General features: G+C 33.1%; 1 protein-coding gene across 1 annotated transcript; it reads left to right on the top strand.

Moving 5' to 3' along the window:
• The first annotated feature begins 2,824 nt into the window (after window positions 1-2,824).
• Window positions 2,825-3,253, top strand: LOC133200564 (myb/SANT-like DNA-binding domain-containing protein 4). The gene has a single exon (XM_061336345.1). It carries the CDS (start codon window positions 2,825-2,827, stop codon window positions 3,251-3,253), a length of 429 nt encoding a protein of 142 aa, XP_061192329.1.
• The last annotated feature ends 11,301 nt before the right edge of the window (window positions 3,254-14,554 follow it).

The following is a 14,554-nucleotide window of genomic DNA, read 5'->3' as shown; positions in this document are numbered from 1 at the left end:
GCTAGCGCCCAACCACTAGGCTACTGTGATTAGTGCCCCGGTTAATTAAGAACCAATATAACTGCAATGATATCATATTAAAAAAACAACAACCACTCAGTAGATGACGATCCGTATCAATGTTTATCAGGGGGGGGGGGCTCCAAAAAAATTGACGATGAAAAAAAATAAACTGCCCAAACTCCTCCTTCGTAGGAGGCGATGTTAAGGATATCTTTAACTTTTCAGTAACTTTTTTCCAACGCAAGAATTTGCCAGAGTTTAATGATACTGCAAAATAAGGGGGATGGGGGGTGGGGGTGGTTGGGCATACAGCCTATAAATGAATTTTCATATCAAAACAGCTGCAAAAGATTATTCTCCACACAAAAAAGTTGGGAGCCCAACCTTTCGATCCCTCCTACTTCGGACCTGAGATTTGTTAGTGAAAAAAAATTCTCTGTCCTACTTTAAAAAAAATAATGTGATGACAATATCAATTTAAAGATACCTGATATTTGTGTACCATAAGCGGGCAATCAAAAATGGCGGTCATATTTATCATATTTGAAACATCTTGCACCAGGGCCATAAAACTTAGACGGGCTCATTTTTAATCACAGTCTCACATTTACCAAAGGAATTAATAGTATGTAGAAAAGAGAGATTGGAATCAAAAGTGAGCTCATCTAAGTTTTATGGCCCCCAACCAGGTCCGTAGGTAGCAAGTGGGGTGAGGGTGCCAGTATATACTATACCAATAAAAAAAGCAATATCTGATTGTGCCCCCTCAATAATTTTGTCGGTAAATACATAAGAAAAGAAATAAGGCTAATTCATCGTTGTGCCCCCTCAACAGGAATGTTTCATTTGGGGGAGGGGGAGCTTATCAAGAAATTTTTGTTTTGTACCCACTGCTCCATCCCCACCCCCACCCAATGAAAATGCTTCCTACGGGATTGAAAACGAGAGAAAACACGCAAAAATGATATATGGTTTTTAAAATGAAAAAAATATATGTTCCATGGAAATGTTTCTACGTTTCGTAGCTAGACTGTTCGCCAAAATCCCTGTGTACCTGTACATAAAAGGCCGTAGCGCCCCTTTTTGTTTAAATTTTATTCGGATTTCTTAGTTTAACTCTGTAAGTTCTACTTTCTTAAACAAACTTTCGATTTTGCTTATAGTTGTTACCAAAAAAAAAAAAAAAATTAAGTATTAAGTTAGGTGAAGTAAAACATGATTGAAATTTTAAGATAGAATCAAAATAGGAAAGGAATCAAAATTGCCATAATTAAATAAATAAAAATATGAAACTGGAAAATCTAAACAAGAACAGGCACGGATCCAAGGGAGGGGGGGGGGGTCCATCCCAGTCCAAAAAAAATCCAACCCAGAAATTTCTTGACAAGCCAAAAAAAAAAGAAGTAAACTCCTTTCCCAAGCATAAAAAAACCTATTTCGCGCGCGCGCGCGCGCGCGCGTGTGTGTTGAGGGAGAGGGGTAGTCGTCAACTTAACACAGATCAGCGTTTTCGAGGGGGGGTCCAAGGTCACTTTTAGTTTGTTTAGTATAAACATTTAATAATAAGTCTGTAAATTTCAGGGGGGGGGGGAGATCCGGACCCCCTTCTAGATCCGCGCCTTCAAGAAGTAAGAATATAAATAAGAAATAAAAAATGAAGAATTTAATTTGCAAAACAAAAAGTTAGAATTAAAAAGAAAATAAGACCATTCAAAATAATTGTGGCACCGATGACCCTCCATAGGTTCTCATTATCAAAATTCGACAAACGTGTAGACTTTACATTTGAAGACTTGTCTTTGTGTTTTATACAGAGCGCGGAAATATAAATTCCGGAAAACAAAGTCTACTAATCAAAAATACACACATTCATAGTATAAACTCAAAGTCAACACAGTTGTATGTTCAGAACTACATGCTAGGATGTAGGAATTACCTACTTACATATGTAGACTATGAAACTGATACGATTACAAGTTTGGATTTACAAACTTACAAGTTTGGATTTACAAACTTACAAGTTTGGATTTACAAACTTACAAGTCTGGATTTTTGAACACGATTACCCTCCATAGTAATTTACTTCCTGGTTGGTGATAAATATAGACTTAAATATCTGGGGCCCGTTTCACAAAGATTTCCTAAGATATTTCCTAAGATACAACTTATGATTTGCCTAAGTTACAACTTAGGATGTTCCTAAGTTTTGTCATAGCTGTTTCACAAAACTTTCTTATCTTATTTTTTTCCTAAGACACATCTTAAACCATTTATATAAAACCTTTACGAGCAAACGGGATTCACACACACCCCCTTCCAAAAAAAAAAAAAACAAAACAAAACAAAAAAAAAACCAAACAAAAAACTGCGAGGTAAGAATTAATTCGTATCCAGAAGTTAATAGGTAGTCTCTTTGAAATATGGTTCATTTTTCTTAATTAGGTGTATTGTTACAACATGTATGTTAAAAATACAGGTACGTGCACAGAAAAGTCACATAGTATCAACGATCAATCGTACATTTCATGCACGTAAAGTGATATGTACTTCCGACTCGTACACAATTATTATAATTATTATACATGTACCTACGTTGGTAGATAGAGGAAACGATGGGGGAGAAGTATTAAAAAAAACAGTTATTGACTATTAAAAACAATTTATTTAATTAGAAATTGCTGTGAAACAAAAATTTTGGGTCTTCGGTTTCAGCAACCTAAATCGAACACTCTAGTCAGCAGTTAAAGTGTCTTCAATTTCGTCATGAATGAGTGCATTCCATTGTCTAGTCCATGTAAATAGTCCGTGCTTAGATGTATTCATGCTTTCCCGCCCACAAAATCAGAATGTCTCGACCAAAGAGGAACCCAAATTTTGCTACTGCAGAAATTCTATATTGACTGAAGAAGTGGAGAAACGGAAGGACGTGATATTTTCCCGACAGAATTCATCTGTGACCAACCAGGCAAAAAAGGGGGAATGGGACTTAATCTGTGAAAAAGTGAATGCCGTTAATACATCCCATTTACGTACAGCAGATGAACTAAAAAAGAAATGGAGTGTTCTCTGTAGTGAGACAAAGGAAAAAATTTCCAAATTAAAGCGGGAGGAAGTGAGGACTGGTGGTGGTCAATTGCCTGCGGATTGTAGCGTAACCCCTGTGGAGGACAAAATACAGTCCATTATTGGAGAAACTGCAATATCTGGAATAGATGGGGGCATTGACACTCTTGAAGGTAATGCTGGATAAAGTTGGTTTCTACTAAATTTACAAGATAATTTAAAGTTTGACGTGATAATTGTTGCAATAATAATACGAAAAAAACAGCAGTGTAATTGTTCTTTTTAAGTAAACAAACAGTCAATAGATTAATTAGATATAATTTAAACATACAGGTATTTTATTTATAAACTTGTATAAAGGATTTATGCGTAGATTTATTTGAAAAATGCCAACCTTTCCTTAGAATTTTAATTACATTTATATGTGATTGTTTTTTTTTTTTATCTTTTTATTCTTATTGATAAAATTTGCACATTTACACGCAATACTTGTCACAGGTTACTCTTTATGAGTTGATGTACATATAAGAATAGAAGAAACTGTTGCTTAAAATCTTGCGTGAATCAATTGTCTTCTAACTTCTGTTCCGTCATTCAATGTCCCACGATACACATTGTCGTTTCCGTCATTAATAACGGCTCTTCCAACTGGGTCTGGGACTTTATTGTCAATGCATATATTATGCGGAACTGCAGTTGCAACTATAATATTGCAGGTTCTTTTAGGTGAGAACTGAAGTGCACCACCTGATGTGTCCACACAACGAAATCGCATTTTCTATACACCAAAACATCTTTCAATGACGTTCCTTGTTTTCATATGAGCATTATTGTAGGCATTTTCTTTAGCGGTGGTTGGGTTTAGAACAGGTGTGAGTAAATATGGTTTAAGTGGATACCCACTGTCACCTAAAAGCCACCCTCTTGAAATTATCTTGTTTTCTAAAACTTGACAAAGTTTAGAATTGTTCCAAACAAATGAGTCTTGTGATGACCCTGGCCATTTTGCTACTACATTGAGAAACTTTAAATTGGCATCACACAAAGCCATGGTGTTAATTGAATGATGATTTTTCCTGTTCACGAAGACATTTTCTTCAAAACTCGGAGACTTAATTCCAACATGTGTTGCGTCTATCGCACCAATAACATTTGGAAATCCACTTATTCTTGAGAAATGGAACATGGTATTTGTAATTGCAGTCTCATCAGTAGGCATTTTTATATATCTTGGACTGATTTTTACTAAGGATTCAGACACATCCCTAACAATTCTTGATATGCTTGCTTTACTTATACCATGCAAGTCAGCAGTAACCGTTTGAAAACTCCCCGTGGCTAAAAACCGTAAAGCAGCCATGACTTGGAGGGATGGTGGAAATGAGTGTGATCTTCTTTTAGGCCTTCTGATATCGTTTTCGATCTACCCACAGATAACCTGAATCAAATGGCGAGGGAGTCTAAACTTCGAGATAATCTCATGATCATCCATATCATCCATTGGATCATTTCTGCCTCGAAATATTCTTTCTCGTCGAAAGAGATTCCTATGTTTTTTTAATAACATAAGCAGCCGCCATATTTAGTCTGTTCTTAAGACATCGATTTACCTCTCCTTAAGTTAAGACACAACTTAGGAATTTCATAAGATATGAATAGTTTAGTGAAACGGATAAGTAATGAACTTAGGAAAAAGTTCTTTCCTAAGATACAACTTAGTCCTAAGTAGGCTTTGTGAAACGGGCCCCTGGGGTCCGTTTCACAAAGCTAACTTAGGACTATGTTATATCTTAGGAAAGAACTTTTTCCTAAGTTCATTACTTATCCGTTTCACTAACCTCGTCTTATCTTCCGATATTCCTAAGTTATGTCGTAACTTTAAGACAAGTAAATCAATGACTTAGGAAGAAATTAAATATGACGGCTGTAGATACATGTACAAGGATTCTTACAGAGAGATACCCAATCTCCCTTGCAGAGTGAGAGATACTGTGTAGGTTCAGGGACAGAAAAAATCCAAAGGACTACTAGTATATGAATGATTGTGATCCCTTCAGGTTATAACTGCTTTACTTAGTATGTAAAAGCTAATAAAGGGATTTTAAGAATTGTCGGAGATGTGTCTGTACCACTGGTCAAGGTATATAAAAATGTCCATTGGTGAAGTTGGAACTACAAATACAGTGTACTTGTAGAATGTTTGATTTCTCACGAATTCGTGGATTTCCCATTGTTACTACAAAATAGGCGGTACACATGTGCCCCATCATTTAAAGAGCACGATTTTGTAAACAAAAAAATTCCACGCTATGTACACTTTTGTCTGTGTAATACAAAACTTTGCATATAAGAACCATTATTTATATTTTTAAATCTAATAATATTAATATTACTAGTATTTGAATCGATATTTAGTATTTGAATGGTTATAGTTTGATAAGGGAACAAATTTGTTCTCTTCAGCTCCTGATATAGGTGTTTCTCCAAACATTGCTTGTATCTTATCTCCTATGGGAGGAAAGAAGGCGTTGAAGTGCAAGACTTTGACCATTTTCCCTCTGTTTCTGCTTAATGACTCCACTTCTTTTCAACTCTTCCCCTGAACAAATGTATGTTGTGTTACAGAATATTAGGTCCCCCTGTCCCTTTTGGGGCTGATTTGTCACGGTATAAATATTCATGAAGATCATAATATATTTCCTTTTTTCCACTTTTTTTCTGTTAGTGTTGTCATTTCCACAGTCGCTAATTTGAAATTTCTTATCTGTCGAAAAATTCTTATTTCAAATTACACAGTAACACGGACAACTCATTCGCGAAGAAATAAAAAGAAAGTAAGGCCTCGATCTGTTGCCCTTCGAAGCAATTATTGTTTAAATTTATTCCATTTCCTAACTGAAACCACACTAGTAGAAAAATATACAGTAAGGGGGAAAATAAACAATTGCAAACCTCCGATACCTTATACAGAGCAAAATAAAAGGCAAACATATAATAGCACAAATACTAATTTAAAATAAAACACGTCTTGTGACGGGGGGAGGGGGGGGGGGGGTATGTGTGTCACTGTGTGTGAGTGTGTGAGAGTGTGTGTGTTTGAGGATGTGTGAGTGCTTAATTTAAGTAGGAAACTTGTCAAGGTTAAACCATACTTCTGTCTAAGTCCTTTGAAAATGGACGGTAACCCCTAACCTCCCGACCCTCCCCTTTTCAAGCTGTTTTTTATTTACTTGAAAAAAACCCGACTCAAACTAAAAAAAATTACTCATACTTACATCCTCCAAACAGTATGCTAAGAATTGTAGACAGAGTGGAGAAGTTATTTCATTAGTCCGTAACACAACTTAAGAAATGTCTTAGGATAGATTTAAGATAATATTGTTTCGTTAAACAGTTGAGACAAATCTTAGGAACTTCCTAAATTATAACTTAGGCATATCTTAAGTATTGTCTTACGATATATCTTAGAAAACCTTTGTGAAACAGGCCCCTGAAGCATATATAATGCACGTATCCACATTTATCATAGATTTTATGTTTGAACAAATTTTTCAACACAAAACACGCTGCACAGGACTGAAATTGTCCAGTGAAAAGAATAACAATGCACAAGTAATCACCTAATAGAAAAGGTTAAAAGACATCAAAAATATGCAAATTAAACTTTTTTAAAAAAGATTTTATTGTCACAGTAGTAATTAAATTATTATTAGTATTAAATATATGCTTTGCGAAATATTTAGTGTCTATTCCGATTGGTGCGCTTAGCCAATCAAATACAACCGATTTTGCAGGTATGTGAGAGCCATGTGCGAGTGTTTTGCTTTGTACAGATGGATTTCTATTTTTAGCATTCCTATATATATGATTGCAATTGACCAGTGACCTACTATGGACCAATAGATTTTACCTTACTAATTTTTATGCATGTTTTTACTAACTCCTGCACTATATAAAGTAAGAAACCTGCCAAATTCCCCACCCCAAGCTTTTTTGCCTTTACGGTAACAGACCACGTATTTGTTATACCTTAGATCAATTCAATCGACGTGTATTATTCATTCCTGACTTCAAAGGTGCTTAGACACAGATTTGAACTTAATATTTTCTCAATTTTTTTGTATAATATCACGACTTATATCTTGAAATAGCATTTCACACGAAAATATAATTAAAAACTTATTCTATCTGGAAATTATTGGAACTACGAATTCCGGAACGCGTTTGATTAACACATCTTTGCACTTACACAAATTTTAACTTTATCCTTAATATTTAAGAAAAGAAGCGATTTTGTTATGTATTAATGAAAAATATTACATCTATAATCCAGAAAATTCAGAGTAGAAATGTTCGAAAGCAAAACCAACTCACCAGTATTGTCAGTCCTTGCTCTGTGATGTGTACACAGTTTAACAAATTGAACACACCTGTGAAACGTAAACTGTTTTTGTAAACAGGGCACGAGCTCTGTTATTGTTAATGTTTACGATTCACCGGGTGTGTTCAATTGTTAAACTCTACACACACCACTGAGCACGGACTTACAATACTGTGACTGGGTTTTGCTTTCGAACATTTCTACTCTGAATTTTCTGAGTTATAGTTTTAATATTTTTCATTAATACACAACAAAATTGCCACTTTCTCGAAGTTATTAAAACTTCGAATTTCTGGACGCGTTGGATTGACACATCCTTGCGCTTTCACATATTTTAATTTTATTCTTAATACTTATGAAAGCTCCCACATTTTGGTTAAAGCACTCCTAGAACCCAAAATCTATCAACTAAAAAGGTTTGATGATTCAAAGCCCCTTATTACATTAAATATTCAGATATAGAATGAGATTCAAAAAGTAGGTCACGGTGACCTCCCTAACAAAAAAATACTAATGTTAACTATAGTTTACTATAGCTAACTATAGTTAACTATAGTAAATCAAAGTGTCAAAGCTATCACTATAGTAAATTAAAGTTTTCAAAGTGATCACTATAGTGTCAAAGTGATCACTATAGTAAATCAAAGTTTTTACCGTAGTAAATCAAAGTTTTCGTAGTGATCACTATAGTAAATCAAAGTTTTCATAGTTATCACTTTAGTAAATCAAAGTGTCAAAGTTATCACTATAGTAAATCAAAGTGTCAAAATTATCACTATAGTAAATCAAAGTTTTAATAGCGTCAAAGATATCACTATAGTTAACTAGTAATGGACAGTAGTCTGTAATCGAAGAGATTATCGATTACTTGTAATCGTAATTTAAATTACAGTTAAAATCTTCAATGTAATTATAATTACTTTTTCGATTACTTTCGATTATTTTATACATAAATGGATGTTATTTTGGAGAATTATTTCCAGTCAGTCACACATAAATGTCAAATATAAACCATCTACTGGCACCTAGTGTAATGCCACTGTCCTCTTGCTGTATATCCTTTTTCATATTTCGAATATTGAAAAACTTTGTCTTGTAATAGAAAATTATAAATAGCAAAAATAGATTTAAGTGCTGTATTAAATATAAATAATTTGGTAAATAAACTTTATTGTACTCGGAAAAGACGATGGAAATACTTATTCATATCTGAAAATGTTTAAACAACTTCAAACTTGTGTTTTAGTAACTTTAAAATTTGCAAAATCATTCTCATGTTTTCATTCAAAATTGTAAGGTTGCTTTTATATCAGTGAGGGGGTACAAGTGTCTGTAAGCGAGGGAGTAAGTGTCACTGTGTTTGCTTATCTTGGCTAATTAATTGACTGAGACATCCCTGACTTGCAGATAATGAGGTTTAAACTGTGAATTACCTAGTGTTTAACTTTTATAATTGATTGTTCCATTGAAGACAAACAATATTATTAAAACAATTAATAGCTCTCAAAACACTTATTTCAATACAGAATGAAATTGTGCTATTAGTTTAACTACTTAAAGACACATTTAATTTACATGTTTATTACTAAGAGTTTTAATCTATTTTTTGAAAGAAGATACGTACAGGAATGCATGTTCAATGTTAACTGTCAACATACGGGCAGCCCAAATACTTCTAATGAAGTTATTCACAATAAAATATTAAATAATTTTTGCAACAAGTCAATAAATATGGAGGTTCAGATCCAAGGTTGAAAGGAATAATTAATTCCTTGGCATATTTTATTGTAGGAATCATGTCTCCACTTTCCATGGTAGAGAATCCCTCATTTGGGCATTTAGTGAGAATGATAGCCAGAATAAAACCTTAAAAGAATCTGCACTGAAACTGCAGGAACACATTCAATCTTCAGTGGATATCATCAACATTACCATTTAAATATTGCTTTGATATTTGAAGGGATAAAAACTTAGAAGTAATCAATTATTAATCGATTACATCTTCCAAAGTAATCGATTCCAATCGATTACAGGACAAAAATGAGTGTAATCGATTAATAATCGATTACACAAAATTCCTCTAAGTAATCGGTTATTAATCGATTACATTTTTCAGTAATCGTGCCCATCCCTGCTTTGTACCAAGTTTGTTTAAAATTGGCCCAGTGGTTCTTGAGATGAAGTTGAAAATGTGGAAAGGATTCAGACGGACAGACGATGGACAAAGGGTCAATTGAGCTTTCAGCTAAGGAGCTAAGAAGCCTTCCCTGGAAGCATGTATAACCATAATTATCATACCAAATTAACACAAAAATATATTTATTATCATGAAGATTCTGTTACAAAACTGCATGAATAAAAGATTTCAATGTTTGAATAATACTGACCAAAAGAGAAAACTAATTCACCAAAAACAAAAATTTATGAAGTCTTAATACAGATTCTTTGCATATTCACCACCGATTCTTTTGTCGACCTTTGCTCTTTTTTGAGTTCTTGCTCTTCCGCTTGGGTACAGGTTTCTCTTTAGTGGATGCGGATGCAGTAGGTTTTTGGTTTTCTTCCTCCTCCACATTTACACTTGCTTGGACTGACTGACAACAGGAATCCATTTTGGCTTCAAGGGATCTCTCCACCTGATCCATCTCGCATCTTCCTTTCTCTATTTCAGAGAGAAACTTCTGAGCTTGATCTGCATTCCTTCTTTCTCTAAACTGACAGATCGCTCCATTGCAGACTGTTTTTTCTGGCTGTCTTATGGAAAAGCACTTTTGTCATCTGCAACATGACCATGCTTATCTTTGTCAAAGTTCTGATTAGCATCATCAGTGCTGCCAACATTTCCACCATGGTGTTTGTTGGGCACTTCTGCATTTGCTTCCAGTGGTAAATCCTCATATTTCCCTTTCACTGATTTTGACTTCTCAACAATTTGTTTTGTATTTAATGAACTCCCTGATTTAGTTTTACAAGCTTTAGGTATTCTTGAGGGTGTAATATTTCCAGTCTCCCCATGATCAACTTTAGTGTTACTATTCCAGGGAGGTTATGAGGTCTGTTTTAATTTTTCATCTGACTTAGAAAGCTTTTAAGGATTTTTGGAGAAGTATATTTTAGATAACTACTCATATAGCATGACTCAAAATCGCAAAGAAAAGTGGGGGTCAGTGTGCATCTTACTGCGCAACAATACAATTAACTTGACCTTTTTGCACTTAAATTGTAACTTTTAGGTTAATCACTTTTACCTTAGTCATATTTTACTAACGTAATCATAGCAATAAATATTATCTGATTTTATGTAAAATAGTCTGAATAATATTTATTGTTGAAAAAATCCTGCAAATTAATGCGCGTAAAATATTGTGTGACCTTTTTGCACTGAAAAAATATCATATTTGGGGTATTAAATATCTAGATAGGCAATAAAATATTTTCTTGTATCAAGTTTTTATGACTTAAGTGCTGATTCGTTGATTGTATCGTGTCATTTAAAATAAAGAAAGAAAAAGGTGGGGTCAGTGATGTAAATTTCGAGATATTGGACAAAATGTGCGATTTTCAGGCGAAAAACAATGTACATTTTATCTTGACTTCTTAAATATATCTTCATTTTTTGGCAAAGTCTGTTTAGTGATTGTGTAAAATTTGTTTTAAAAATATTAATTGAGTCCTATATTTAATATTCCCTGCACATGATAACAAAAAAAAAAAAAAAAAAAAAATTCTCCGAGTAAAAATATATAGTGCTAAAGTTCCAAGATATTAAATCCAAGAAATGTGTAGATTTGAAGAATTTTCTTCCAAATATCCTTCCACCACAAGAAATAGTCCCCCATAAATCTTGTTTCTTCACAATTTTGTGAAAAGTTTGCATTGTTTAATTCAAATATTTCATTAAGATTGAATTGTAATAAATATTTTTGAAGTGAGAGGTTCTGATCAAACTTTTCTCAAAAGCTTACGAGTGACATACCTTACATCCAGATAGAGCGATCTTTGAATACCACAGTGAATAAATCAATTATTTTGATTTTCATTAGAATAAGCAATAAAATCTGTACATAAAACTTGATTAAATATCTGTTTTCAAGATCAATCTATTAAATAGGCATAAAGCTTCAAACTTAAGTTATACATTTAATTTGCTTGAATTGTGTTAATATAAATCCTTTGAAAAAAAAAAGCATGGGTGCAGAGATGCAAGCTACGTAGAAATTAAAAAAAAATTAGGAATATATTGGGTGTTCCTTTATCTCTCTCTCTCTCTCTCTCTCTCTCTCTCTCTCTCTCTCTCTCTCTCTCTCCCCAATGATTATACAGGACTACAAAATTTGTATAAATAGATATAATCTTTATGGCATCCTCCTATACGAGTAATTTATTTCTGTCAGAAATTTTTCAAACTGCATCTCAACCGGGTTGTCAATGTGTTGGGAATTCATAACGTGCCCCCCTCCCCCCTCAAATGGATTAGATAACCATTCAGGCTTGTGGAGCTCTTAAAATGATTCTGTAGAATAATCATTAATAATCGTGACATTTTTAAACTATAGCAATTTCAAATTAACTGTATTTAGAACAGGGATAGGGTAATTGAAAAAAAGTAATTGTAATTGGCTGTAATTAATTACATCATTTAAAATAATTCGATGTAATTTGTAATTGAACATATCTTCAATTACTTGTACTTGTAATTAATTACACTGAAAAAATACCATGTAATTTGAATTACTTTTCAATTACATTTCAATTACTTTAGATAACATATATTCATAACATAACATCTCTATCACATCCTTATTTTCTGTCTTTTTTAAATCATAAAACATTCTTATTCTTTCATCAGTTATACAGAATCTTAGTCAAATATTTGCATGATATTAATAATCTATAGTTTGCAAATTATTTATTTTCAAAATATACATTTAGAATTTATGTGTTTTATGTTTATCTAAAATTTTGTACCACACTTCTATTTAGTTATGAAATAGTTCATTCTTTTTTGTGTGATCAGTAATATTAAAGAATAAAAAGTGTCCGTGTCATGAAGATCTCTCTTGTTATTTAGAAATAACTGCTCTCCGAATCACAGCTGTAATTGCAATCAAAACAAATCAACCCTACACAGAGACATTCAATCCATGATTTGGAGAATGAGCACAATTGGGGTGATTATTTTAATTAAAAATGCTCCATTAGCTTTAGAAAAGAAACAACTTTCAATTCATTAATTATATTAACATCTAAACAAATATTTTATGAATGAATTTTGTATCTGAAAAAATTTATATAGGATTTAAAAAAAGCTCAACATTAATAGCAATTGAGGATGTTCAGGTTACCGACAATTGAATATAATTTGAGCGGTCTCAGTTGTATCTCATTTACGCTAAATCTTCATTTTTAATTAAATTCTATAAGTCATGTACTTTGTGAACATGTAGGTTTTGTGTGGAGAAAACTGCGTCAAACTGATCATGGATAATTCTTAAATGTTTTGTTTTGTTTGTTTGTTTGTATGCTGTTTAACGTCCCTCTCACGAATTTTTCACTCATATGGAGACGCCACCACTTGTTGGTGAAGGGTTTCAAATTTTGTCTTATACTCAGCACTTACGGCCACTGAGCAGTGAGGGATCTTTTTCGTTTCAGCATCTACTGTGATATGGGACCTCGGTTTATACGGTCTTATCCGAAGGACGGACCGGTCTCCACGTCACACAGTGGGATTCGAACCCGTGATATAAGGATCAACTCCTTACTCCGCCACCCTAGAGCAGAAGTTCTAATCACTGCGTCACGTGGCGACTAAATATTTTGTAAATGAAAGTGTTTTGTAAATGAAAGTTATAAACCACAAAGATACACAATATCTAAAATAATATTTAATTATTTTATTGTTTGTGTAGAGAATGCAAGAGCTTTACATACATGTACAATGATGTTTTGTATATATTTTCATTCGCAAGGATTATAAAAATTTGAAAAAAATAAAGTAATGTGTGATTTAATTAATTACTTTTGCAAAGTAATTGCAATATAATTAATTACATGTCTTATTAAGCCTGTAATTTACTTGTAATTCAATGGAAGAAAAAGTCAAAGTAATTGTAATTTAATTAATTACATTTTAAAGTAATTGACCCCATCCCTGATTTAAAAGATATTATACGTTATATCAAAGACACAGATTTGACGACTCCCTGACTATCCCAATTTTCTGGAGAACTTTTATTTTGTTTCTCTGTGTATCAACTAATCCAAATAGGGAATAAACTAATAACACAAAAATATATCGCAGTACAGTTAAGGCAACATTTTCTATAAAAAGACACTGAAAACAAGACACTTGAAGTTTAACTGTCTTATTTTTTAGCATAAGACTCTACTAAAAATATCTTTGTGTCTTCTTGAAGAGTGTGTCCTTCGCTTTTAATATTGATTTTTTTTGTCATCATGTGACATTTATAGTCACATGGGCTCCTATTTTAGCTCAAGATATAACATATCAAATTTAACCGAAAAGTTCAAGGGCAAGGAAAAGAAAAATCACACTGCACAAGGTTTCAATGTGTCCCCAGATATCTATCCTATCTCAAAAATAATGCTCATTCAGTTAGATTTCTGGTATTATTTAGTTATTCAGTAAAAACAAAGACTGATATTGAAAAAATAGGGTTCTTTCCACATTTCATGTGAAATAATAAATTACTTAGCGAATTACAGAGAAATGAGCATCACTTTCAAAAAGTATGCAGTAATATAAACAATTTAATACAAAAACCCACCTCTTCATATGTCGCCTTGCCCTTGAACTTTTTAGTTTAAAATCGAAGTCTTGAAACATTCATTCTAAATATAGTTTTCAAACGCATTAGCGACCCGGCACGGGAGGTAACTCTTTGGTATTTGTAGAGTTTGTTTATCTCGCGAATTTGAATATGTAACATCTACGGACTATGCTAGGCTTTATTTTACCTATTCAAAACGGTATGCATATAAAGATCTTGACTTTTATTACTTTTTTGTATGTCTTTGTCCTTTTTATACACCGGACAAGACCTTGTTGAATACCTTCCGCATTTTCTCGAAGATCTGGGCCTA

The sequence above is a fragment of the Saccostrea echinata genome, unplaced genomic scaffold (assembly GCF_033153115.1).
Source record: "Saccostrea echinata isolate AGI-Se365-2 ecotype Australia unplaced genomic scaffold, CSIRO_AGI_Sech_v1 ptg000040l, whole genome shotgun sequence".
NCBI classification, from domain to species: domain Eukaryota; kingdom Metazoa; phylum Mollusca; class Bivalvia; order Ostreida; family Ostreidae; genus Saccostrea; species Saccostrea echinata.
The sequence above is the reverse complement of the archived record's forward strand: the minus strand, read 5'-3'. Positions and strand labels throughout refer to the sequence as shown.

Excerpts from the sequence above, each read along its gene's own strand:
- LOC133200564 (XM_061336345.1), top strand. The coding sequence starts at position 2,825 with ATGCTTTCCCGCCCACAAAATCAGAATGTCTCGACCAAAGAGGAACCC.